Genomic DNA, 26,285 nt, shown 5'->3' on the forward strand with positions numbered 1-26,285 from the left:
ACAGACAAAGACATTGAGGAATTCTCACACCACACTCTTGAAAGCTATTCATTAACATTTGAAGTATTGTGCAGGAAGCTCTGTAAATAATGCAAACTATCTTGTATGATCAAGATAGCATACATTTTTTAAATATATATATATTTATTTGGGGAATTACATACCAGGTTCATGTAATCTTAATGTCTGAGGGCTAGATAGGTTTTTTTAAAAATATTTTGAGAATTTTCGATCAACATGCAGTCAAAATGAAGAATAAAAAGAAAAAAAACATCAATATCCATAATATTAACAAAATAATAGAAATATCAATCTGCACGTTGATAAAGAAAGGGAGAAAAAGGAGTCAACATGTGTGAGAGTACAGATCTATCACCAATGTACATAGTGTATATAGTTACTGTATCTAGACTGTGCTTACAGCGATTGCCTGAGAGCTAAGCCACACATATTGTCTGGGCCTTAAAGGGTTGTGTCCCTAGCCAGGTCGGATCATTCCGGACTGGTCGGCCACCTGTGAAGAGCTCCTGTCTTTTGCTAATAAAAGCCTTGGTTTGGATCAACAAGTCTTTGGTTCTTTCGACGAGCTCTACAACATGTGATTTATTTATTAGAAAGAAAAAAAATTACAGTAATACTACAAAAATGCAAATTCAATGATCAAGTCAAACCAAAGGGAGAAAAAGATGACTGAGAGAAAGAGAGCTAGATATTTCCCTGCATGGTAATTATTTAAAATGCCAGAATGTCTTTATAGACTTCTTGTAGCAAGGTTGAAATTTTCAGGGTATTTTATAATGAAATTAGTTTGCATTTGCTTAATGTTGAACCATAGAACATCTCAGCACAGAAAACAGGCTCTCCTAGTCTGTGACACACTCTTGTTCTGCCCTAATCCCACTGACTTGCATCCATACCTTTCCCATTCATATACCTGTCCAAATTTTTCTTATACGCATGCATTCCCCACTTTAACTGACATCTTATGCCATACTCCCAGCAGTCTCTGTTAAAAAATTCCCCACTCTAATTTTCACCATCAACGGTACCTCCCCCCACAAATTGCACCAATATAAACGAGTTATCAGATGTGCTTTAGGTGTGTAGAGAGATTGGTTCCTTCTTACACTCTACCTGGCTCTGCACGAAGGTGAGACTGTTCTGGTGTGACCTCTATGACATCCTAACTAAGATCACAGGTGTCCCCTTCCCAGTAGACCCAGAGCTTTGTCTTCTGTGGAACTTTACAAGTGTTTGTAGATCGTTAAATAATTTCCAAATTAACTTCACAGCAATTGCCTTATGTGTGGCCAGGAAATATATAGCAGTAACATGGAAGTCTGGCTCCCGTCTCCTCATTGATAGGTGGTCTTCAGAAATGAACATTTGTTCAAAAGATAATAATTTATTTCCCGAAAAACAATTTTCTATTCTTTTGATCCCTTTTCTCTCTCATTCTCTAAAGGAAAGGTTATCTATTGTGAAAGGGATTAGTTGATTTTGTGTCAATAATAATTTTGGTAGTTGGTAGTTTGTTTTTTTTCCTTTCGACGTGAATCTTCTTCCAAATGTTGAGCAGATGGTGCAGTACTGGTGAACTTCTGTGTTGCGCCAGCTTTTTATCCCACTTATAAAGTTTATGTTCTGGTTTCTTCTCCCCTCTTTTATCTAGTTCTTATCTGTTCCAATCTGATTTTTCCCTTGTTTGATAAAAATCTGATAGATATCTTAATTGTGCTGCTCTATAATAATTCTTAAAGTTTGGTAGCTGTAAGCCCCCTTGTTTGTACCATTCTGTTAATTTATCTAGCGCTGTCCTCAGTTTCCCTCCTTTCCATAAGAATTTTCATATTATTTTCTTTAGCTCATTGAAGAATTTCTCTGTTAAGGGAATTGGTAATGATTGAAATAGGTATTGTATCCTTGGGAAGATATTCATTTTAATGCAATTTACCCTTCCTATCAATGTTTGTGGTAAATCTTTCCAATGTTCTGTCATCTTGTAATTTCTTCATTAATGGCTGATAATTAAATTTGTATAGATGGCCTAGATTATTATCGGTTTTATATTTTGTATGGTTGTTAATTGTTAAATATATTTAAAATGATAAATAAAATATGACAAAAATTATTTCCCCCAAACTACTCCTCTTTCACTCTTATAATCCATGCTCTCTGGTTCGTTTCTCACCTCACGTCAGTGGAAAAGCCTACTAACATTTACTCTATCTATACCCGTAAAAATTTTTAAACCTCTATCAAATTTCTTCTCGTTCTTCTATGCTCCAGGGAATAAAGTCCTAACCTGTTTAACCTTTCCCTGTAGCTCGATTCTTCAAGTCCTGGAAACATCCTAGTAAACCTTCTCTGCACTCTTTCAACTTTATTGATCTCTTTCTGATAGTTAGGTGACCAAATCTGTACAGAATACTCCAAATTTGGCCTCACCAATGTCTCATGCAACTTTACCATAATATCCCAGCTCCTTTACTCAGTACTTTGATTTATGAAGGCCAATATGCCAAAAGTTCTCTTTATAACTGCCTACCTGTGACACCACTTTTAGGGAATTGTGTATCTGTATTCACAGATTCTTCTGTTCTACCACACTCCTTAGTGCCCTACCACTTACCGTGTCTCTCCTACCTGAGTTTGTCCTTCCAAAATGCAACACCCCATGCTTGTCTGCATTAAATTCCATCTGCCATTTTGCAGCCCATTTTTCCAGCTGGTCCAGATCCCTCTGCAGGCTTTGATAACTTTCCTCACTGTCCAATCTTCATGTCATTTGCAAACTTGCTGATCCAATTTCCCATATTATCATCTAGATCATTGATTTCGATAACAAACAATAATGGACCCAGCACTGATGTTTTTTTTTGAATACTTTATTTAAAATTTTGAGCCATAATACATTCAAAAATGTTCAAGTATGATAATTCATGTACAAGAAAACATGTGGTATATACTAAATCCCCCTATTCCCTCCCATCCACTCCACTAACACTCTCTCCCCCTCCCTGCTAACCCCAACCCCAAAGATAGAAAAAAGAAAGGAGATTCACCCATCAATAACATAACTAAATGCCATGGATTTGAGTAATACCAGCACAACCCACCGTAGAAAGTTCAAAACTTTAAAATCATATACTCCATATAGAGGCTCCATATTTTCCAATTAAAAAAACCCCATAATTATCATGTAAATTATATGTTATCTTTTCCAATGGAATACATGATCCCAACTCCATATGCCATCGTTGCAAACTTAAATCCATCTCGTTTTTCCATGTAATCACTATACATGTTCTCGCTACGACCAAAGCTAATTTTAAAAACACAATTTTATACCTAGTTAATTTCAAACCCAACATTTTAACATTACCTAATAAAAATAATGTTGATTCCATCGACAATTTGATCTTATAAACTTTCTCTATAAACTCCTTAAGTCGTGCCCAAAAAGATTTAACAGTGTCACATAACCAAGTAGAATGTCAAAAATAACCTACTTCTTTATGACATAAAGAAAACATAAATCTGAAGAAATTAAATGATATCTCTTTAATTTTTAAGGAGTTAAATATAGCTCGTGTATAAAGTTATAATGAACTAATCTATATCTCACATTAACAAATTTAGTCATACTATCTTTACATACATTTCTCCAGTCTTCCTGACCAATCTTTTCCCACTTTAATTTGGATTTATGTAAATCTAATTTAGGCATTTTATTCTGTGATAATGAGGCACACCAGTAATCACATGCCTCATTCAGAGTGGCAATCATCCACTACCACTCTCTGGCATCTATAAAGCTAATGTCAAATCCACTTTACCTCCTCACCATGAATACCAAGGGACTGAAGTTTCCTAACTCACCTCCCATGTGGGACCCAGTCAAAGGCTTTACTAAAGTCCATGTAGACAACATCCACAAACTTGCCTTCATTAACTTTCCTGGCAACCTCCTCAAAACCAAATCTATAAGATTTGTAAAACATGACCTACCATGTGTTGATTATCCCCAATCAGTCTCTGATTGTCCAAATACTTGTATATCTGATCTCATAGAACTCCTTACAAGAACTTGCCTACTACTGATGTCAGGCTTGCTGGCTGATAATTTACTGGGTTATTTTCGGAGCCTTTGAAACACCATAATCTAAACGTCCAATCTTCCGGCACCTCACCTGGGGCCATGAACGTTTTAAATATATCTGCCTGAGCCCCTGCAATTTCTGTAGAAACCTCCCTCAAGGTACTGGGGATTTATCCATCTTTACTTGCTTTGCTGGTACATCAGGCAATATTTTCTTGATTCATTGGAAAAGGCCGCTAACAGTGTTGCTGGTGGAGAAAGGCTAAGCCGCTGATGGCAGGTTGTAGATTTCCAGGTTAAGATGCATGTGAAATTCTGAAAGGAGCTGTAATCTCACTGAGTAATGAGTTTGGGAGAAGGTGTGCCTGTTTCCAAAGCAGAGCTCGGGAGAGGATGACAGCAGTTTGGTCCCCACCCACAGCACCTTCCCATACAACTGGAGAGAGTACAAACTATTCATTCACCTCCTCCCTCCCACCATCCAGGGACACAGGCAGTTGTCAGGTAACATCAAAGTCAAAAAGGTGCGGGATGATTGGAGTTTTATTATACATTTTTTAAAATTAGTTCATAGCGCCAATTTTGACAATTAATTTATACTTTCTTTAATTTTGGTTTGCTTTCAAAATGATCATTCCCATTTGTTTGTGGAATATGTTATTCTGTGCTGTAATGACAGTGTCCTGTGTAAGAAACAAGAAAGAGGTGTCGGTGCCACAAGGCTCACACCACCACGTTCAGGAGCATCTGCTACTCTTCCACCATCAGACTCCTCAACGACAAACTCAATCAGAGACTCATTTAAGGACTCTTGTACTGAATTGATTTTTAAGTCTCTGCATTGCACAGCCAGTTCATTTACATTTATTTTTTTCCATTTCTTCCTGACTACAGTTTTTGCACTACCAATAAGTGGTAATTCTACCTCGCCCACAGGTAAAAGAATCTCAGGGTTTTATGTGATGTTGTGTATGTACTCTGATAATAAATCTAAATCTGAGCTTTGAAACTGGAAGGGTAAAAGCAGAAATCAGGCGAAGTTATTCGCAATTACATGAAAGAAATTGAAGTTATGTAAAATATTATTATACAGTAGTTACATTTTTAAATGTAGTTGTTCCTTACATAAAACAAAAACTGCAGTAAGATTTGGCAGAAGTATTTTTTGGTAACCAAAATGACCCAAAGCTGCCAAATGCTAAAATTGAAAAATTGGCTCTGAATTGGATTAAAAATCCTAAAAGCCTGACTTTAATAATATTGTATGATGAAGAACCAGTGGTTTTCAAAAATCTGCTTTTATTTTATAATTGTCTGCTTGGTGGATTTTTTCAGTAAAGATTTTGGTTTAAAACTTTTGAAATCTAATCTGGATTACTAAGGCTGGGACTTAGTGTAAATTAATTCAATGTTAATGAAAAACCTCACAAAGATAAGCGTATACAGAGCCGTTGTCATACCCACACTCCTGTTCGGCTCTGAATCATGGGTCCTCTACCGGCATCGCCTACGGCTCCTAGAACGCTTCCACCAGCGTTGTCTCCGCTCCATCCTCAACATCCATTGGAGCGACTTCATCCCTAACGTCGAAGTACTCGAGATGGCAGAGGTCGACAGCATCGAGTCCACGCTGCTGAAGATCCAGCTGCGCTGGATGGGTCACGTCTCCAGAATGGAGGACCATCGCCTTCCCAAGATCGTGTTATATGGCGAGCTCTCCACTGGCCACCGTGACAGAGGTGCACCAAAGAAAAGGTACAAGGACTGCCTAAAGAAATCTCTGGGTGCCTGCCCCATTGACCACCGCCAGTGGGCTGATATCGCCTCCAACCTTGCATCTTGGTGCCTCACAGTTCGGCGGGCAGCAACCTCCTTTGAAGAAGACCGCAGAGCCCACCTCACTGACAAAAGGCAAAGGAGGAAAAACCCAACCCCAACTAACCAATTTTCCCCTGCAACCGTGTCTGCCTGTCCCGCATCGGACTTGTCAGCCACAAACGAGCCTGCAGCTGACGTGGACATTTACCCCCTCCATAAATCTTCGTCCGCGAAGCCAAGCCAAAGAAAGAATGTATTTTTTTGTAATCTGAAAATACCTACATTCAAAACAGGCTTGATAACCTGGTAGGATTATTGATATTAGTAAAGGAGGTTTTCGTCTTGTGTATGAACTGAATGGAAAACGTTTATTTTATCTGTTGGGCTATCTATTGGGGAAAGCAGATTAAAGATGAACATCATGTTAAATCTTCCATCTGGGGCACATCACAATCCTTATCACCTATTCGTTCCAACCTTCAGAGTTGTTCGTGAATAGAAGCTGACCAGTCAAGTCACAGATGACGCATGACTCCTTTCTACCATGAGTAAACTAATTTCAGGGTTGTGATGGAATGCTTGGCACTGCAGCCAAATCTGTCACTGGCAGAGCTATTTGCTTGATTGATGCTGTCCACTGAATCATGGGTCCTCTACCGGCATTTGGCTCAGGGTTCACCTTCTCCAGGAGCAGGGTTGCTGTGTGCAATTTGCACAACTTCACACGCTAGCAGCCTTTTACAATCAAGGATGGTGGACCGTGTTTTTCTTAGTAATGGTGGTAAAACTTGTAATGTTTGCTGTCAAGACAGTGATTCTACTATGGGATTTCATTGTGCACACAAACTCTCATCAGTCTTCCACCTGGCAGCTGGTTTGCTGTGACCCCAGATTCCTCGTGGACTTCTGTGTGGGACACGGGCTAATAGCCTTACGACACACTAAATAATCCTGAGCAAGGTCTCAGGAGGCACAAGGGTTTTATTATTGATTTTAATGGAAAGGCACGATTGCACGCTGTTAATTAAAAAAAGAACCCTTCATGCAAGTTAATCGTTTCAAAATACACTCAATAACACTTTGAATGAACTTTGAAACAAGTTCTAATGGCTTGTTTTATTTTTATTTAGATGTTTAAAGTTGTTGGGTGTTTTTTGATTTTTGCAATTTTTATTTTTCAATGTTTGAAAAAAGTTATTGTTTTCAGACTGAAGTTTTTGACAATTCCAGTGATACCGAGGGGCTTCATTTATGAAACACTTTTTTGCACTTTGTGATGGGACTATTTAATTCATTTATAATCTCAGGACATGCAAAATCTTGCCACAGAGTGTTTCTGCAAGAACCCATTGGGAAGCCATGCAGAATGTCAACTGGTACTTTTTACAACTATGATTAGTGGTGAGCTGAAAAAAATCGGCTTTAAGCATATTGTCATCTCCATGTTACCTTTGTGTTGCACTCTCTTCTGACTTGAACCTCATTATTGAGGTTCACCACACCAAAAACTTCAGGCAGCCTGCTGACTTAAAGACCTCGAAGCGCAGCCCATAAAGGTACAGCAAGGCCCCTGTTATCTGGAATTCAAGCAACCTGCAAAAAAAAAACCATGGAAAATAAATTGGCAAGAGGTACGGAAGTTTAGAATTGGTGTATCTCACCGTTAGTTTCCCAATCGCTCACTCTCAAACAACCGGAAATTTCACTTATCTGGTATCTACGAATAGGTGCCGGATACCAGGTCTTATTGTATTAAACTGAAGACAACCCTAGGTTTGCACCATCACAAGAATCAGCAAGGATGAACTGTGCCGGGGAGTGATAATTAAATGTTACACGGTTCCTCTACTCCTAGAATGGCAATTTTTATACTCATCAGAGAAGACAGTTTCTTCATAAATCCTCGTTCAAAAAAACTGGTGAGCATGACATTAGTATCCACTGAAGCTTACTTCTGATGACAGCTCCAGGTTCTTCCTCTGCTTATTTCATGGAGGTTGGGGAGAGAGACTTCAGACTCATAGCATTTGAATTTTTATGCTCCTTCATAACTGCCTTATGACCTTGCTTTAATGAAGTGTAGAGTTCTTGAATTAAGCCGCACAGCTTCCAAGCATAAATATCAATTCCACAATGCAACGTCATCTGAATCTCGTTCAGCAAGCTTCCAAGTGTGCTCAGAGAAATGAGACTGCAGATGCTGGAATCTAGAGCCAAAACCACAAAATGTTGGAGGAACCTATTGGGTCAGGCAGTATCCGTGGAGAAAAGTGGCCAAAGTTTTGGGTTGAAATCTCACTTCATAAGAGTTCTGACTTGAAACATCAACTGTTCATTTTCTTCTGCGGATACTGCGTGATGCGCTGAGTTCCTCCAGCGTTTTGTCTTTTAATGCTTCAAGTGAGTTCAGCTGATTTGAATGATAGATTTGTCATCTGACAAATCTAACCCTGATATCATCCTGGTAAACGGTCTCTGAACCTTCTCCAGTGCCATCATTTCTTTTCTCAAACAAGATGCCCAAAACTATACACAGCCAAGTGAGGTCTCACCGGTGCTGTATCGCCTGAGCAGTAGAGTTACTTGCTTGACATGTAGTGATGAATCGTTGACAAGTAGCTGATTTTAACAGACATGCAAAGTCCTTTGTGGCAATTGGTCATGGCTTGTATACAGACTTTATTGCTCACAAAAGACACTGAAATTCTGATTTGTTGACTCTGCCAATAGATTGAATCTTTCATTGATGCATCTAAATCCTGCTGGAGCTTACAGGAGCAGGCTGCTACTGACTGCATGTGATCTTCAATGCGGCCTTTTAGAATCTGTCCTGATCCACTGTTATCCACTGATAAAGGATTCCGGGGTTTTGGATCCTTTCAAGGTAAATTCACACTAGCTTTGATCAAACAGGAGCTCCACTCAAGGCCGTAATGGATATAATTCCTTGAAAAGCCCTGGAATATATTTTTTTTCTGATAGGTCACTTAGAAGGTAGTAGAAGACCTTCTTCAGCATCTTCTCCTCCCTTGTGCATGGATGAAGTTTTTTTTAAAAGAAAAAAGGTTGTTCTCCCAGTGGAACCAGATCTCGAACTCTCTCTCTATTTCTAGAGATAAGCAAAATTTCTCTTTAATTCTGATCTAGTTTCTGAGAACAATTACTAAAGATGTTCTGTTCAGTTTACTTAAGAAGTAGGGATAGACTAGAAGGGCAAAGAGGTGGCAGATAAAATACAACGTAGGCAAGTGTACAGTCATACACTTTGGTTGAAGAAATAGACAGGCAGACCATTGTTTAGATGGGGATAACATTCCGAATTCAGAGGTGCAAAGGGACTTGAGAGTCCTCATGCAGGGTACCCCAGAAAGATTAACCTCCAGGTTGAGTTGATGGTAAAGAAGGTGAATGCAATGTTAGCATTCCTTTCTAGAGCAAAAGCATCTAATGTACTGTTGAGATGCGATACAGCACTGGTGAGACCTCACTTGGCTGTGTACAGTTTTGGGCACCTTGTTCGAGAAAAGAAATGATGGCACTGGAGAAGGTTCAGAGACCATTTACCAGGATGATATCAGGGTTAGCATATGAAGAATGTTTGTCGTCTCTTGGACTGTATTTGTTGGAGTACAGAAGGATGAGGGGGGACTTCGCCGAGACATTTTGAATGCTGAAGTGCCTGGAGTGAGTAGATGTGGCAAGGCTGCTTCCCATGGTAGGAGATTCTAGGACTGGAGGGCATAATTTCCAGGATAAAGGGCATCATTTAAAACAGATGAGAAAAGTTTTCTTTAGTCAGAGTGTTAGTCATCCGTGTACAACATACAGCAGCTTTTTTATTTAACCCTTTGTAACACAAGTGGGAGGGAGGGTAACTTGTTCTCTACACTGAGCTGCAAATATCCATGTATTTAAGTGTTCACCGTACATTTATACACCTTTTGGGCAGATGTCTTCATGAGACCCTCACAAGTTTTACATGAGCTTTGTAATATCTAGAATTATCTGGGAAGATCAGTGTCCCTATTGCAAAACATTTGACATTCTTTTTTTTTTATTTTTTTTTTATTTTTCACACTATGAACCATACTGGCCAAAATACACACAAACAATTCCCTCTTGAATATACACAGTGTCATTTTCTCCCCTTTTCCCCCTCCCTTCCTTCCCTCCCTCACCCCCCTCCCCCCTCACTCAACGTTCAACCTATATGATACATTAAACCCATTAAACAATGTCATCACACAATGAAAATAAACAAGAAATTTGTGTCATCTACTTTTACACACTGGGCCAGTTCATTTCGTCTTCTCCTTCTGTCATTTTAGGCGGTGGAGGTCCAACATTTGACATTCTTGTGGATAAGCTACTATCTCACTTCAGCACAGAGGTTAAGAAGCAATTATTGTCCCACCAACTTGCAAGTAGCTACTGTATCCTTATCTAATCCATTAGCCCTTTCTCACAAACTGTGGAACATTGCCTCCGGAGGCTGTGTATTTGGGTGTATTTAAGGTAGAGATAGACATGTATTTGATAATTCAGGGCATCCAGGGTTATAGGGAGAAAGCCAGGGAATGGGGCTGAGTGGGAGGATGGATCAGCTCATGATGGAATGGCAACTTCTACTCCTACATCTTGTAATCTTCTATAATTAATTATAAATTGCTGCACAGAAATGATTTTTAAATGGGTGTTGTTAAGTTTGATTAATCATCAATTGTATCTTTTACCTGACTACTTTTTTATGTTACACTTGGCCTTAATTGTTGTGTACTACAAACTACCCACACTGCCTGCTGGATTCAAGGACATTCATGGCCCAGGTTTTCAGGAAGAGTGTGGAAAAGCTTATAAAATATACACTACAACATGAAAAAAATGCACAGTTTAACTTGTAATCTCAAATCTAATTTCTTTTGATAAACTGCAGTTATGCTTCATAATTGATTAACTTTTTTTTTCTTAATTCAGTCGTCTTGTTGAACGTTTAGAAAACATGAAGAAGAATGTGATGGGAAATGGCCAGTCTCAGTGTTTGTTATGTGGAGAGCTACTTGGGTTTCTGGGATCCACATCCGTCTTCTGTCAGGATTGTCGGAGGGTAAGACACTTCTATATGACGGTCATGAAAATATTTATGTCATCGAGTTCCCATTTTAGCTTGTTGTTTACTTTCATGTAAAATACCACACTTATTTTGAATTTTTGCAATCAGTTGATATTGTGGGATTCATTAAAAAAAAATTTTGATTGACCACGAAACAGATAACAAGGGAAAGGAATAATGATCCAGTTTGTTTTTTTCATGTTCATGTAACATTCTTCCACTGCGCCCCTTGGGATTTCTCAGAATATTGGAAACAATGAACAGATTAGCTCCTTTGTTTCCGTATCTCTATTCTGCTTAATTTTATTTCTGATTTCCACCCTCCCCCCCCAGCCTTTAAAGTGTTGACTCCAATCAGAAAACTTATCCAAGCCGTAATCCTCAGGTGTGAACTTTCACAATGAAGAATGAAACCACAGAGATATGGAGATCATTTATTGCAACTGGGCTGGATTTTGTGCTCACTTTACATCAGTGTCTGATCCCCTCTGGTTTTTTTTTTTGAATCATAAAGAGTAAGAACCCAGCACGTTGCCCCTGTCTCCAGCATCTTAAATGCCTTGGAGCAGAGATCATTAACCAATAATAAATAGAGGTACTTGGGATTTGCCATTAAAAGCATGGGAACACGCAATTTAGTTAGTATCCCATTAGCCTCCGTTATAGATTCTGACTGACTACCCAGTCGATGCCTTTCATATTTGTATAAACTTCTGCCTCTCGTATTTTTATTTACTTCTATATACAAGGTGACCAGAATTGCACATAATATTCCAAGTGCAGCATAACAAAAGTTTTATACAGCTGCAACAAAACTTCCTTGCTCTTCTACTCAGTGCCCCAACCAAATATATCATACGGCTTCCTTATCACCCTGTCTACTTGTGTGGCCACTTTTTGATACCCTTGTACTTGAATCCCCAGATCCCTCTGCACATTAATGCTGTTAAGAGTCTTTCCTCAACTGTATACTTTCCCCTTGTTATTTGCCCTTCCAAAGGGCACTTCCTTACACACATCTAGATCAAACTTCATCTGTCCATATCTGAAACTGATCGCTATACAGTTAAAAAAAAACCCTCAGCTATCCAGAATTCAAACAACCGACAGCATCAAGCAATGGGCAAAAAAATCGTGCAAAATTGTTAAAAAATATGGACGTTTAAAATTGATATGCCAATCACACAACACACAATCTCAAGCAACCGGAAAATTCACTTATTTGGCATCTACCAATCCCCATCGGTGTGGGATAACAAGGGTTTTACTGTATATCAAGCTGTATACTTTGAAAGCATTGAAATTTGTTGAGAACTCTTCTTGGAACAAGAGAATCTTTTCTGCATTCTCTTAGGTAAGGAGTCCAAAAATGTACACAATACTCTGGTTATGATCTCACTGAGGCTCTTATAAAATGCCAGTAGGACATATTTGCTCCAATATTTAAATCCGCTTTCAATAAAGACCACCATTGTCCTCACAACACATTGAAAAGCATAATATTCTTGTTAAAACCAACATAATTGCATAAAAAGGGGAAAACAACAAATGTTTTGTTCTTGTAATAACAATTATTCCTGTTTCTGTTGTTGCAATGTGCAGCATCTGTGAAATGCACTGATTCAGACTGCTAAAATATTACTACCCAAACCCATAACTTCTACGAAGAAGGACAAGGGTAGGAATTGCAGAGGTGTGCTACCACAGGACCCCCTCCAGGTCACACACCCACCTACTTTGGAAATGTATTACTGTCTTTCTTTGACACTGGATGCAAGCCCTGGAGCCCCCTATCAAACAGCGCTGTGAAAATGTTATTGAAGTTGTCTTTATTTTTTCCAAAAAGTAGCTATTTGGCTGCAGAAAGAAAGGATTTTGGTGCATATGTACATTGTAATTGTGTGCTTGACAATAAATTCATTATTATTAAATAGAGTACTGGCTTTGCCAATATCATCTGGATTCTGAAAATGAACTGAAGAATAACATATTGTTGCTGGAATGTTGACTTCTTTCCACATAGTTGATTTTTTTTTAATGTGAAGATGGTGTTATCTCAACCATCATGAAGCTGGATATCCATCACCTCATATCTAGGGGATTTATCACAATCCGAATTTATTGTCATGAACAAGTCACGAAATTCGGTGTTTTGCGGCAGAATTACAGCGAAAACATTCATATTATAACCATCTTACAACTTTACTATCAAAAAATAAAAATCATACTGCATGAAATGTAAGGCAGTGTCTTTGGTTCGATTATTCAGGGATCTGATGGTTGTGGGGATGAAGCCGTCCTTAAGCTCCTGTACTTTTTTCCTGATGGTAGTAGAGCGAAGGGGGCATGGGCTGGGTGGTGGGGGGTCCATGAGGACAGAGGCTGCTTTATAAGACACTGCCTCATGTAGATGTCCTTAATGGAGTGAAGTCTGGTGCCTGTGATGTCACGAGCCAAGGTTATTCTTGTCCTGAGAGTTGGTGCCTCCATACCAGTCAGTGATGCAACAGCCAGAATTCTCTCCAGGCTACACCTGTAGAAGTTTACGAGAGTCTTCGGTGATGTACTGAATCTTCACAGACACCTCACCTTTGCGATTGCATCAACGTGGAGGCTCCAGGGCAGATCCTCGGAGATGTGGATGCCCAGGTGTAGTGCGCATCGAAAGAACCAAAGACTTGTTGATCCAAACCAAGGCTTTTATTAACTAAAAGACTGGAGCATATCACAAGTAGGTTGACCAGTCCAGAATGACCTGGTCTGGCTAGGAGCAATCCTTTAAGACCTGCCAATAGGTGTGGCTACACTCTCAGCCAATCACAGTCATCCTACACTACCATCTGTACATATGTACATATACAAATTGGTGATAGAATCTGAACTATCACGCCAGGAATTTGAAGTTCTTGACCCTCTCCACTACTGAGCTGTCAATGGGGACTGGGTCATGTTCCACTGACTTGGTTTTGCTAATGTTGAGCCAAGGTTGTTGTTGTTACACCATTCAACGAGCTGATCTATCTTCCTCTTGTATTCTTCCTTATTGTCGTTTGTGATTCTGTCGACAACTGTGGTGTCATCAGCACACATAGATAGCGTTGGAATTGTGCCTGGCCAGACAGTCATGGGTGTATAATGAGTAGAGCAGTGGGCTAAGCACGCATCCTTGGGGTTGATAATCAATGAGGAGGAGACGTTGTTTCCAATTCGTGCTGACTGGTCTTCCGATGGGAGAATCAAGGATTCAGTTGAAGAGGGGGGTACAGAGGCCTAAAGTTTGTAGCTTCCTCACCGGCACTGAGGGAATAATGGTATTGAAGGCTAAGCTCTAGTCGATAAGAGCAGCCGTCTGTTTTTGAGGTGATCCAGAGCTGATGGAGAACCAGCGATATTGCATCTGCTGTGGAACGATTGTGACGCTAGGTGAATTACAGTGGATCCAGATCTTTGCTTAGGTCTGTGTTAATTCTGGCCATGACCAGCCTCTCAAAGCATTTCACCACAGTAGAAGTTTGTGTTGCTTTAGTATCCTGATATTCCTTCTTATTTTGTTATTGCTGCCTTTATTATTTTAAAAAAAAGTCACTTCATTGTGCTCAGATTCACCATCTGTTAAAATACTTTAGGTTTTGACAAAAAAAAGAATGGCAGCGCTGGTGCGGACCTGAGAAGAGCGGGCAGTGGAGGCACAGAGCGCCCCCAAAGAGACCTACTGCTGTCAGCTCCGTGCAGATGTCAAATCACCCGTTAAAAGAGCCGACAGCGTTTAATTTAAAATCCTGCGATGGCAGGGTCTTGGCCCAAGAGGGAGGCACTTGTGACCGGCATTGACCACAAGGGGTTGCAGACTCCGGGGGAGCAGTGGCAGGGGTGTAGGCAGGTACTAAAGTTGGGAGGGGTAGAACTAGCACATAAAAAAGCCGCCACGACACATACCAATTAATTTTAAATTCATTGAACACGGTAGGAGAGCAAGAACAGTGCATTAACTAGGCTTCAGGTGCTGAAGTGTTTTGGCTTCTAAATGCACGTTAATTTTTCTTCCATTATGCAAAATATTACCTAGTTATACTATACATAATTGTATTCTACATTCATTAATTTCACATTTCTGTAATAGTGTCATTATGTATTAAATCTGGGGTTGTGATGTGACGTGAAAATGAGGAAGATGTGCCACTGAGCAATGGACTGGTGTGGGGCACCAGTAATGGGAAAAACACTACCCGTGGAGAACGACAAGCAGAGGAGGCAGCCTTAAGGATGGTGGACCAACGAGTGGGTCAGTGGCTGAAGGATACGAATAGGCGGCGAACTGTGAGTGACTTGTGGACGAAGAACTCACACAGGCAGCGGGCAACAAGGTCAAAGGACCCACACCGAGCTGGAGCTTGGCTCATGAGAACCAGATTTCTGAAGGGGTATTTGAGACGGAGCTGAGAGCAGGAAAGGCTCCCAGGCCTTGGAGCTGTAGGCTTTCTCATTTTGGCAAAGGTTTGGATTTGGGCTTGGGTTGCTGATGGTTTGGACTGAACTGGAGTCTTGTGTGGCTGTAGAGGCTAAGGGAGCACTGGAGACAAATGTTCAGTGACTCTGAGGGGATTCTCTTTTGTTCCTCTTTGACTTTCAGGGGGACTGGGCTGTGCTAGTGATGAATCTAACCTGCGGCAGACTAAAGGAAATTTCACGTAATGTTACTTTACTGCTTTATTACATGACAATAAATAGTATCTGATCTGATACTTTTTTTGTGTATGATCTTCCTGTATTGTCTGTCCTGAATCTCTCTCCCTGCTTTTTTTTCTGTCCATGGAGAACCTTTCTTTTCCTACTCAAGGAGGCCAAGGTTCTTATTTGTCCATCTCATCCATTCCTGCCTGTCTCTCTCTGTCATTGCTTTCTTATACATTCAAAATGTGTTGGCTGAGAACTTCAACACATGCTGAGGATGTAAAAGGAAGTGTGTGCGTGCGTGTAGGCTTTGAAATTAAGTTTTCCATTATGTGTCATGATAAGCTGTGATGACCGTATTTGCAGTGTATTCTTTTCATATCAGTGGTTGGCAATATTTGGCTTTAGAAATAAATTTCCCTTTTGATCTAATGAGCTTTGCAGTTTAATGCGTTGGCTGCTTTTCTCAATTAAATCTTTGGTGCCTTTCAAGATGACGGTTACACTTTTGACAATTCATTGTAAACTTTTTGAAAGAAATTATGAGAAATCTAAATGCTAAAAAGTGCATAAAATAAGTAAAACATTGGAAATGCATAGAAGGTTCATGCAGGAAAAGAAGTTTATTAGTTCTGGATGTGGACCAGTCATTAAAATAAAAAGTTAAAAAGCAAATTATCTTTTTAATATTGAATAAACCACAGATAAATAAAGGAAATAATCTCATCATCAATGTCCAATGAGCATGGGATATAGTTGATTTTGTGTTTGGGAAGTGCTTTCGAGCAGAATATAGAAATCGGGGGACTGTCGATGCAACACATCATTTTGGTTCTTGATGTACTTTGATTATAACTATGCCTTGGTCAAGATTAATCTACAACTGGCAGCTTTACAAGAACTGATTTGATAGCACAAATAGGAACGAAGTGTTCAGTCAATCTGCCTTCATTGTGAAGGCTGGTATCACCAGGGTTCACCCGCTTGACTTCCAATTCATGCATTTCAGTTTAGTTAGATTTGTTTTCTCACACAGTCATGGTTTGACTGAGAAGTAGCGAGTTGGCTCATTAAGAGCTGTGACCAAATTCACCATAATTTCATGTTCCACATTAACAATGCCTTTTGGAGAGATTTTCTTGAATTTATAAGAGTCTTTGCTATCTATCACCTGCACTGAATTTTATCGAAACCCTCAATTTAGCGTGACTCCGCCTTTTTCGCGGTGTTTTTTTTTGGACCCAAACCATCATGTTATAACAAGGTTCCAGTGTAGTATGATATTCTGCATGGTAAAATGGACAGAAACAGGATAAGCAATTCATGGAATGGAATGATGCTGGAAAAAAAGTTCAGACTATATTCACCAGTTTGTTACCAGGGATTAGCAGAGGCTGAAACAGCACAAAATTTGGAGATTTTCTAGGTGATAAGGTAATGTTTACTTTGATATGGGCCAACAGCAAAGCATTATAAACTAAAATTAATAGCAGCAGCTATAGAGGGGAGGTGAGGAGAAATTATTTTGCTTTTATCATAATAAAACTGGGGAAAATTTTTTTCAAAAGGTTTGCTCTCTGGGGGAAAAAATTTGCAGATTATGATCAACAACTTCAAGATAATTTCACATTTGCTGTATCACTTAGGAAGTTGGAGACACATTAAATTAACTTTTATTGAATTAAGCATGTTCAATAGCATAATGATGGCATTCGTTCAACTGACCTAAAGATGTTTTTCTGCTGGTTTTCATTTGTACTCAGCATCTGATGCCTCTTGTGTCAGTATCCAAAAAAAGTTGGCCAGCATTGATGGTTTCCAGTTGCCCTGATACCGCTTTCCCATGGTCACAATGTAGTGGAGAAACCCTTCACCCTGTTCGTCACTGACTGCACCATGAACAGCAAGGAAGACGTCCAAGTGCGAATGCAAAAAATGTCATGTTGCACGTTATGGTTTTGTTTGCTTCAAGTCTACTTAAAATTACAGGAAATCACAAAATAGGTTATATCTAAAAGACAGTAAATGATAAGAAAATTTTAAGGCGATTTTTGTGATTAGCAGATCAAAATCCATAAAATGCACTCAAAAGTGTTCAGGAAGAAAAATCTTCATTGTCCAGTGTAATTTGTTTGATTGAAGAGCTTAAGTTCTTCCAGGTAAAAACATAGAAATGTGATAATTCTTTCAAAGATACATCCATGTTGGTGAATGTTCTAAGTTACTACATGAGTACTAACATATATATATATACATATATATAATTACATAAGTTAGATTATATGCACTTCCATTTCACTCCATCAACATGGAGAGGCATGTAACCTAAATGGTATGATTCTGAGGCAAAACAAAAGCAGATGGATCTGGGATGCATCGTCCAAAATTTGACAGAGAAAGCTGGTGAGTATTATGAAAACATACGGGGGGCAGTTTGATAAAATGCAGGAATACAACACAAAAAGATGCTGGAAGCAAATTTTAAGAGGAAATTTAAAAAAAAACCAATTGTCTGTGCATTTGAAGAGAGCAGAGTGCTCTGGGAAAGTGGCCTGTTAGACTAAATTGGAACTGCTTTCAAACAAGTAGCCAAGATTTCTCGAGTTAGTTCTATTCGATAAATGCATGTAAGCCATACAGATATAGATTCATGTTCATAATATCAACAGCAAACTGCATTATTGACTCATTTAAATGGGATTTCTTCATCTCCAACATTGAGAGGAATTCTATTAATCAATACAATGAAGTGCAGAGGGAAATATCTTGGTTCAGCTGTAGTAAGATTTTTCATTACAAAAATCAGATGTTGTCTCGCTCCTCATAACTTTAGTGAAAATAAAATGCTTTAAATATTGTCATTTTCATTTGTGTCAGTAATAGAAGCAATAAAACGGTAAGTGGTCAGATTTCGCAGATACCTAAGTGATTGTTTACTCCATAGAGGTTTGCCTGAAAATGGGTATGAAAATAAATGTTCACCTTTAGGATGATATATCACTCAGACAATGTAGGAGAGAAAGAGAGAGGAGAAATGGTGCTACGCAGAGACATTGGTCAGGAACTAACGTGACTTTTTTTCTGACGAGGAAATATTCCTTGCTTCTTAAAGTCTGTTTCTGTCATGTAAATAAGAAGAACTGGAGATGCTGGAAGTCTGAAATAAAGATAGAAAATGCTGAAAACATTCAACATATCAGGTAGTATCCATGGAAAGGGAAATACGGTAGTTAACATTTCAGGTTAGAGGCCATTCATGACAACTTTTGGTAACTGGTTTATTCTTGGCTGCTTTGGCAATATTGTAAATGATGTTGTGGAAACAATACTGGCGATGTTAGAAATCTGAACGATAGTTAAAATGCCTTGGTTTTTTTTGTGTATTCTGTACTATGCTGTAATCATATATGCAGGTGAACAGATGTGATTAAGTATAATTTTATTTCTGAATATGCTGGAGCCCAAGGGAATGTTCAATTGCTGAATCTGAATTGAAGGGGAAAAGGAAATGACTAATGGCATTTTGCAACAGTCTGTGTGGAGCATCTGACAGCAAGCAGAATGCTAATCATTCATCAAAGCATTCATAGCAACTACTCACAAAAACGTTCTTGCCTTTTTAAATACATGTATTATCTTTCCGTCTAAAATTGCATTAGGGGCCACATTTTATTTTCTATAGCTATTTATGGAGAGAGTGGAAAATTATGTATATATAGTTCTTCATACCATAGAGCTGTAACCAAATGTACAACATAATTCCAACTAAATAGTGTGGTTGCAAGGTCTGAAGTTGCGTACAGTTTTTTTTAAACAGGATCTCATTTTGACTATAGTGGAAAGATTGCAGTCATGGCAACATGGCATTGAGATTTACATTGGCTGTTTCCCAATTTCCCTGGGGATCTGCTGGCCTCCTGCTGAAGTTATTTAGGAAATAGTGATCCCCAAGGAATCTGATGGCCAATTGGATATGATAAAACTGAGAAAAATTTTACTTCTCGTTGTTGAATAGCATAGTACAATAATCTCTGAAATATAACCACCTCGTATGCAATTCTAACTGATATTATTGCCCGTATTGCAAAACAGTTTTTCTTGCAAATCATTATAAACAATGTAAATTTTAATTTATGGTTGTATTGAGGGAATATTCAGTTGAAAACCATGCATACAAGTTCATAAAGCATTAAAGTGCTTTAAGTTAGTGCAATTGCTTAACTCTCTTTCATTGAAAAAAGTTCCTCCTTTAACTTACAGCATTTTTATGACTTGTTTTTTCCAGATATAATTCAGAACTATTGAAGCCGACAGGGATTTAGATAAAAAGTCCTGAAGATTTTTCAACAGCCATTGCTGACTATGTATCTCCACATTTCTAGTTGATCTTAATACCTTGAGAAGCAATGAACAATTAGCTAGAAAATGGCTATTTTGTTTGCATATTTATAATGAATTCCTTGGATGTCTAGGATGGTCATTCTCTACCTTTATTTGACTATGGCCACCCCCATCCCGGACTCTGCTCAAAGTTTGTGGAGCCCCTTTCCTGTGATCCATTCAAGTTTGGGTTTCTTCTGTACTTCTCCCCTATTGATTTCATTTTTAAAAAAAAGCATGAATAAATATTTATGATACGTGAGGGGAAAGCAAACAAAGTTTTTTTTCTAAATGTGCTGTGGCTTTCAGGAAAAGTGTAGGTGTAGGGCACCTGGTGAGAACGGCTGGTGTTGGATTCCGCAAGGTAGTACTGCAGTGAAGATTCAGCAAATCGTCTCCACAGCTATATTATTTCTATGAGACAACTTGGATGGTTAGGAATAGAATAGTTCCAGAGGTTGCTGAGTCCTACGCGGACAAAATGACATGTTTGCTGCGAGCGTGTGTGTGCTTGCATGCACAGATGTAAGAATTTTATCACTCAGCAATTCGTTTGTTGATGGCATTGTGCTTTGAAGATGGTAATACTGGACAGCCATTAGCAAGTGCTGGTGGTTGAAGGCAGAATGATCTTGTGACAACGCCTCCAGGAATTTATCCAACCAGAGCTGAGGGTCCAGGAAAACAATTAAAAAAAACCCACCAATCGCCAGATGGTTCGAGACTTGAATATTCCTCCTGCAGATGGCACAACAGACTTCATGTGCCATCAATTTATGTCAGAAGTTGTTCAGCTGTTTCAGACTTCTCCTAACTCTGGATTAACTTTCAAATTTGGAACCACATTATTTACGAGTGTTCAATCACCAAATTTTTCTACCGTTATATCGGGATCTTTCATATTAAGTATCTGCATGAAATTAATAGGACTAAATAATAAATGAAAGATCATATTTGGGACAAGGTAAGTTTCCCTCTGGCTTACAAAATAAGCATGCTATATTTATCATTGGTGATGCCACCTTCATGAATGCATGTGGTTATTTTAATTGGAAAATTATAAATAGTTAGTCAAAATGTAATATAAATGAAAATGGGATTAGGGCATCAAAGCCCCTTGAGCTTTCTCTTGTTATTCAACACGATCATGGTTGATCCAATGCCTTGTCCACTTTCATTTAGTGTCCAAAAATCTGTCAATTTTGGTTTTGGACAGAAACAGAGCATGACAGATGGCTAAGGTAAATGATTCCTGTATTTACAATCTATTGCAAATAGAAATTTCTCCTCACCTCAGCCCTAAATGGTTGATTCCTTATTCTGAGACTGTGTCTCCTAATGTTAGGTTCTCCAGCTAAAGAAGACCTTCTCCCACAATCTACCCTGTCATTTTCTCAACTAACAACTTGGTAAATGTGATTTTAGTGAAGACTGATGGATTGAATTATGGAGCAGCCACAGTCCGTCTCAACATCATTGTGTGATTGCTACAAGTTACCTGTATGTCAAATGGAGACATTAGGTCAAACCCGAACCCTAACCCGAATGTGACATTTCATCCCATTTTACATTTGTATTCAGTGGTTGTCAGTCCTTTATGTGAAATAAAGGAACAAAATAAGAAGCTGCAGGTCGTTCTGTATCATTACACGGAGTAGCAGCAATCATGTTATTTAAAATCTTGGCAGTAGAATACAGTGGATCAGCGAGTCAGATTCATCATAGTTAGGCAATTATGATCTGTGGAGAATTATGGAAATACAGGCTGGCATTTATCCAGCTTATCACACTGCATAATCAACAAACCTCTGTACTGTGATCTAAAATGGTCACAATTTGTTAAGTTAAGATTTTATTTCTTTAATAATAACATAAAAATGCAACAAAACTCTTGCTTCATTCATTTCTTGGTGTCATGAGGCATTGATAAGTGATAAAATATCTTGCAGCATTCTACTGAAGTGTAATTCAGTAGTTTTGTTATATAGTCAGGATAATGTGAACTATTTTGTAACTGTAAGAATACATCCTTCTCTCTGTAGTAACTGTACTGCACCACTCTGGGGTGTATAAATATATATATATATAAATTAAAAAAAATAATATATAAATATATATATATACACACACATATAAAAAATATATATATAAATATATATATACACACATATATAAAAATATATATATACACACACACACTCACACACACACACACACACACACACACACACACACATATATATATATATATAAATATAACACCCAACCCCAACCAACCAATTTTCCCCTGCAACCGCTGCAACCGTGTCTGCCTGTCCCGCATCGGACTTGTCAGCCACAAACGAGCCTGCAGCTGACGTGGACATTTACCCCCTCCATAAATCTTCGTCCGCGAAGCCAAGCCAAAGAAGATATATATATATATATATATATATGTATATGTGAGTGTGTGAACAGTGTCCTGTGATGGTGGAAGACGTCAGTTAGTAAAGTCTCTCTTCTTATTTGAATCTTGCATCTCTTAAGTTATTTAAGAAGCCTCCCAAGTAAAACAGAGACATAACATTTATTATGTGGAAATTTTTGCATCATTTGGACACAATTGTTTCATTTTGGAAAGCAAAGCACTGGAGGATAAAAGATATTCTTAGAAAAAATGTATTGTTAAGTATATGAGAAAGAAAATTATTGTAAATGTGTATGATTGCCGATAGGAGAAGCTGGTTGTTTTATACAGGATAAAAAGGTGGGAATAGTGAGCCATTTAATTCAGTGTTTATAAACTTGATTCTGGGCTCAACGTATGTGTCTGCGTCTGTGACGTGCATCCGTGTGTCGGTGCATGCATGTGTGAGTTTGTCTGTCTCTGAGGGTGGGGTATGGGTGGTTGGGATGGGGAAGGTTTAACTGAATGAGTTAAAAGCAAATTGGGAGATATTTTGAAGAAGCTTTGTTTGGAACATTCTGTCAAAAACATGGAAAGAACAGCAGAACTGAATTCACAGTTTTCTGTGGTTATAGATTTGGATAATTAAGCAATGGAATATCTTCAAGTTGAAGCCCAGCCAATCATGGGAATGATGGATTAATTAGTTTATCATTTGTCATGGAGATGGTTTGAAATCCATAAGATGAAATTAGTTAAACATTCAGTTGAATGGAGTGTTGTGAAAAGCATGCTGATTTGATGTCAGAATTAAATTTTGAGAAGGCAATTGATATGTGGATGGGAAAATGCAATGGATGTTGTATACATCAGCACTGAAAATGACTTTCATAAGGTATTGTACAGATCATTGAAAAGATTATGCAACTTGAAATTGGGCAGAAAATAGTGAATAGAACTGAGAGTGGATCAAAAGGATGAATTGGTTAAGAACAGTTTCTCAGTGAGTTTGGCATTTCATAGTGGTGTCCTGCAAGGTTTCACTCACTATATGCATCATTTACCCCTTTAACACAGTGGTCCCATTTAATTGATGTGTCAATGACCCATGCTTAAACCAGGTTGGTTGTTCACACTGAACCAAGAAAACCCTAGTCAGTTCAGCCTTTTACATAGGGATATGGCATCCAGGTGTAAGAGGAGGCGGGACCTGCAGCCTGGGAAGGTAGGTAAACCTTTTACACGGAGCCGATGAGAAACACATTGGCTCTGATACTACCTACCTTACCGAGATGAAAATGACCCCCTGTTCCAGTTTCGTCGTGTTCACACAGGTAAGTGAAGTGGTTAAAAGGCGGTTAATTCCCATCTTTCAAGTGCAGTGTAAAAGGGCCTAATGGTTTGTAAATGGGACTGGATGGAGTGGTGCTCTAAGAATCAGAATTTATTGTCATGAACATGTCACAAAATTTGTTGTTTTGTGGCATCCATTACAATGAAAATACTGCTATAAATTACATTTTAAAATAAATAAATAGTGTAAGAAAATATGAGAAAGTGAGGTAGCGCCTGTGGTTTATTGTCCATTCAGAACTCTGATGACAGAGGGGCGGTAACTGTCCTTGTTCCCTCTGGGTGTTTGTATTCAGGCTCCTGTACCTCCTCCCTAATGGTAGCAATGTGAAGAGGGCATGGCCTGGGTGGTGGGGGTCCTTGATATAAGTCACCGACTCTTGTAGATGTCCTCGATGGAATGAAAACAGATGGCCCATGATGGCACCTGCTGGGTTCGCAACTCAATAATTTTTTTTCTGTACTGTGTGTTGGCCCCTCGGTCAGAATGCTCTCCCTGGTACACCTGTAGAAATTTGCGACAGACCTCGGTGACAAACCGAATCTCCTAAAACTCCTCACTGTCGAGCCTTCTTCGACACGGAGGCCCCAGGACAGATCCTCAGAGATGTTTACATTCATGCACTTGAAGTCCTTAACCCTTTCCACTGCTGACCCCCTCGATGGGAACTGGTTTGTGTTCTCCTGATTTCCCCCTCCTGAAGTCCTCGGTTTTACTAACATTGAGTGCAAGGTTGTTGTGACATCACTCGACCAGCTGATCTCCCTCTTGTACGCTTCCACACTACTGTCTGTGATGCTGTCTACGATCATGGAGGCAACAGCCAATTTCTAGATGGCATTTGAATTGTACCTAGCCACTCAGTAATGGGTGTAGAGTGAGTAGAGCAGTGGGCTAAGCATATATCTTTCAGATACGCCTGCTGGATCGTCAGTGAGGAGGAGACATTTCCAATTTGTACTGACTGTGGTCTTCCAATGAGGAAGTCCAGAATCTTGTTGCAGAGAGGGGTGCAGAGGCCAAAGTTTTGGAATTGTTGACCAGCATTGGGAGAATGATAGTGTTGAAGACTAAGCTGAAGCTGATGAAGAGTAGCCAGATGTATGTGCTGTTGTTGTCCACGTGATCCAGAGCTGAGCAGAAAGCCAATTATATTGCAACTGTGGGCTAATTGCAGTGGGTCCAGATCTTTACTTAGGCATGTGTAAATTCTGGCCATGACCGACCTCTCAAAGCATTTCATCACAGTCGATGTGAGTGCTACTGGGCGGTGATCATTGAGGTATTCCACTCCGCTCTTCTTGGTGATTGATGCCCTTTTGAAGCAGGTGGGAACCTCCGACTGTGTCAATGAGAGGCTGAAGATATCTGTGAACTGTCTGGCTAGTTGGTTGGTACAGAACTTCAGTACTCTGCCAGGTACGCCATCAGGGTCCGACGCCTTGTGAGGGTTCTCCCTCGAGAATGAGGTTCTGACATCGGCCTCAGAAACCGATATCACAGGATCATCAGGCCTCTGCAGGGATTCTTGTAGGTACTGTTGAGTGCTTCTCAAAGTGAGCATAAAAGGTGTTCAGCTCTTTGGGTAGTGAAGTATCACAGCCATTTACGGTCTTCGGCCTCGCCTTATAGGATGTCATGGCCTGCAATCCTTACCATGGCCGACGAGTATCTGACTCGGGTATCCCTTGAAATTGCCTCTTTGTAGCTGAGATAGACATCCACTGGTGTACCTGAAAGCCTCATTAAAACAATGAAGAGGATGAAGAATTTTACCAAACATTGTGAACTGTAGAGTATAGAATATGACTATTGAAGAGCCAAGGATGGCATTTAAGAATTGATTGGATTAATTTGTTAAAATTAGAAAGAGTTAGAGGGATATGAATATAGTGGGCACATGGGATTATTATTTCTCTTCATGTAGGTGGTGAAGCCCTAACAAACATCCTGCTGTGATGTTTGTATGTTAGTAATTTTATTCATTTTAACTGGATTATTTTCTTACAAATCTACAGGAAAATCAAATTGTGGTTTATTAGCAGAATAATTAAATTGTTATTGAACAATTTTGAAGTTTATGGAACAATTTAAAAAGGCTTTGTCATTGAACAAGAAATTAGCTTCTGGAGAAAGGTTTCGAGCTCTGTGTTTGATGTTGTAAATGATATTACAAATGTGCTCAGGATTTGAAAATAGCCCTTGAGAATGCCATCAAATTGTAACTTCGATCAATAATGGAAAGAGTATATTGTTCTTCAAAGGAAACCTCAAACTACAGATTATATTCATGAGAAGTAGCTGTTTTTAAACGGCATTCTCTTCCGTCATAGTAACCATAAAACCACTTACAGCACAGAACAGGCCAGTTCGGCCCTACTAGTCCATGCCGTAGCAAATCCCCACCCTCCTAGTCCCACTGACCAGCACCCGGTCCATACCCCTCTAGTCCCCTCCTATCCAT

General features: G+C 39.1%; 1 protein-coding gene across 4 annotated transcripts in view; it reads left to right on the forward strand.

Annotated features, from left to right (window-relative positions):
* The window catches only part of LOC138749175 (rab effector Noc2-like), a 124,966-nt gene that overhangs the window by 25,879 nt on the left and 72,802 nt on the right, over nucleotides 1–26,285 (forward strand). For all 4 annotated transcript variants that reach the window (XM_069910197.1, XM_069910194.1, XM_069910196.1 and 1 more), the window contains one exon: nucleotides 10,895–11,024. In XM_069910197.1, coding sequence (XP_069766298.1) covers nucleotides 10,895–11,024 — 130 coding nt within the window. The remainder of the gene's footprint in view (nucleotides 1–10,894; nucleotides 11,025–26,285) is intronic.

Source organism: Narcine bancroftii, chromosome 14 (genome assembly GCF_036971445.1).
Source record: "Narcine bancroftii isolate sNarBan1 chromosome 14, sNarBan1.hap1, whole genome shotgun sequence".
In the NCBI taxonomy this organism is placed as follows: Eukaryota; Metazoa; Chordata; class Chondrichthyes; order Torpediniformes; family Narcinidae; genus Narcine; species Narcine bancroftii.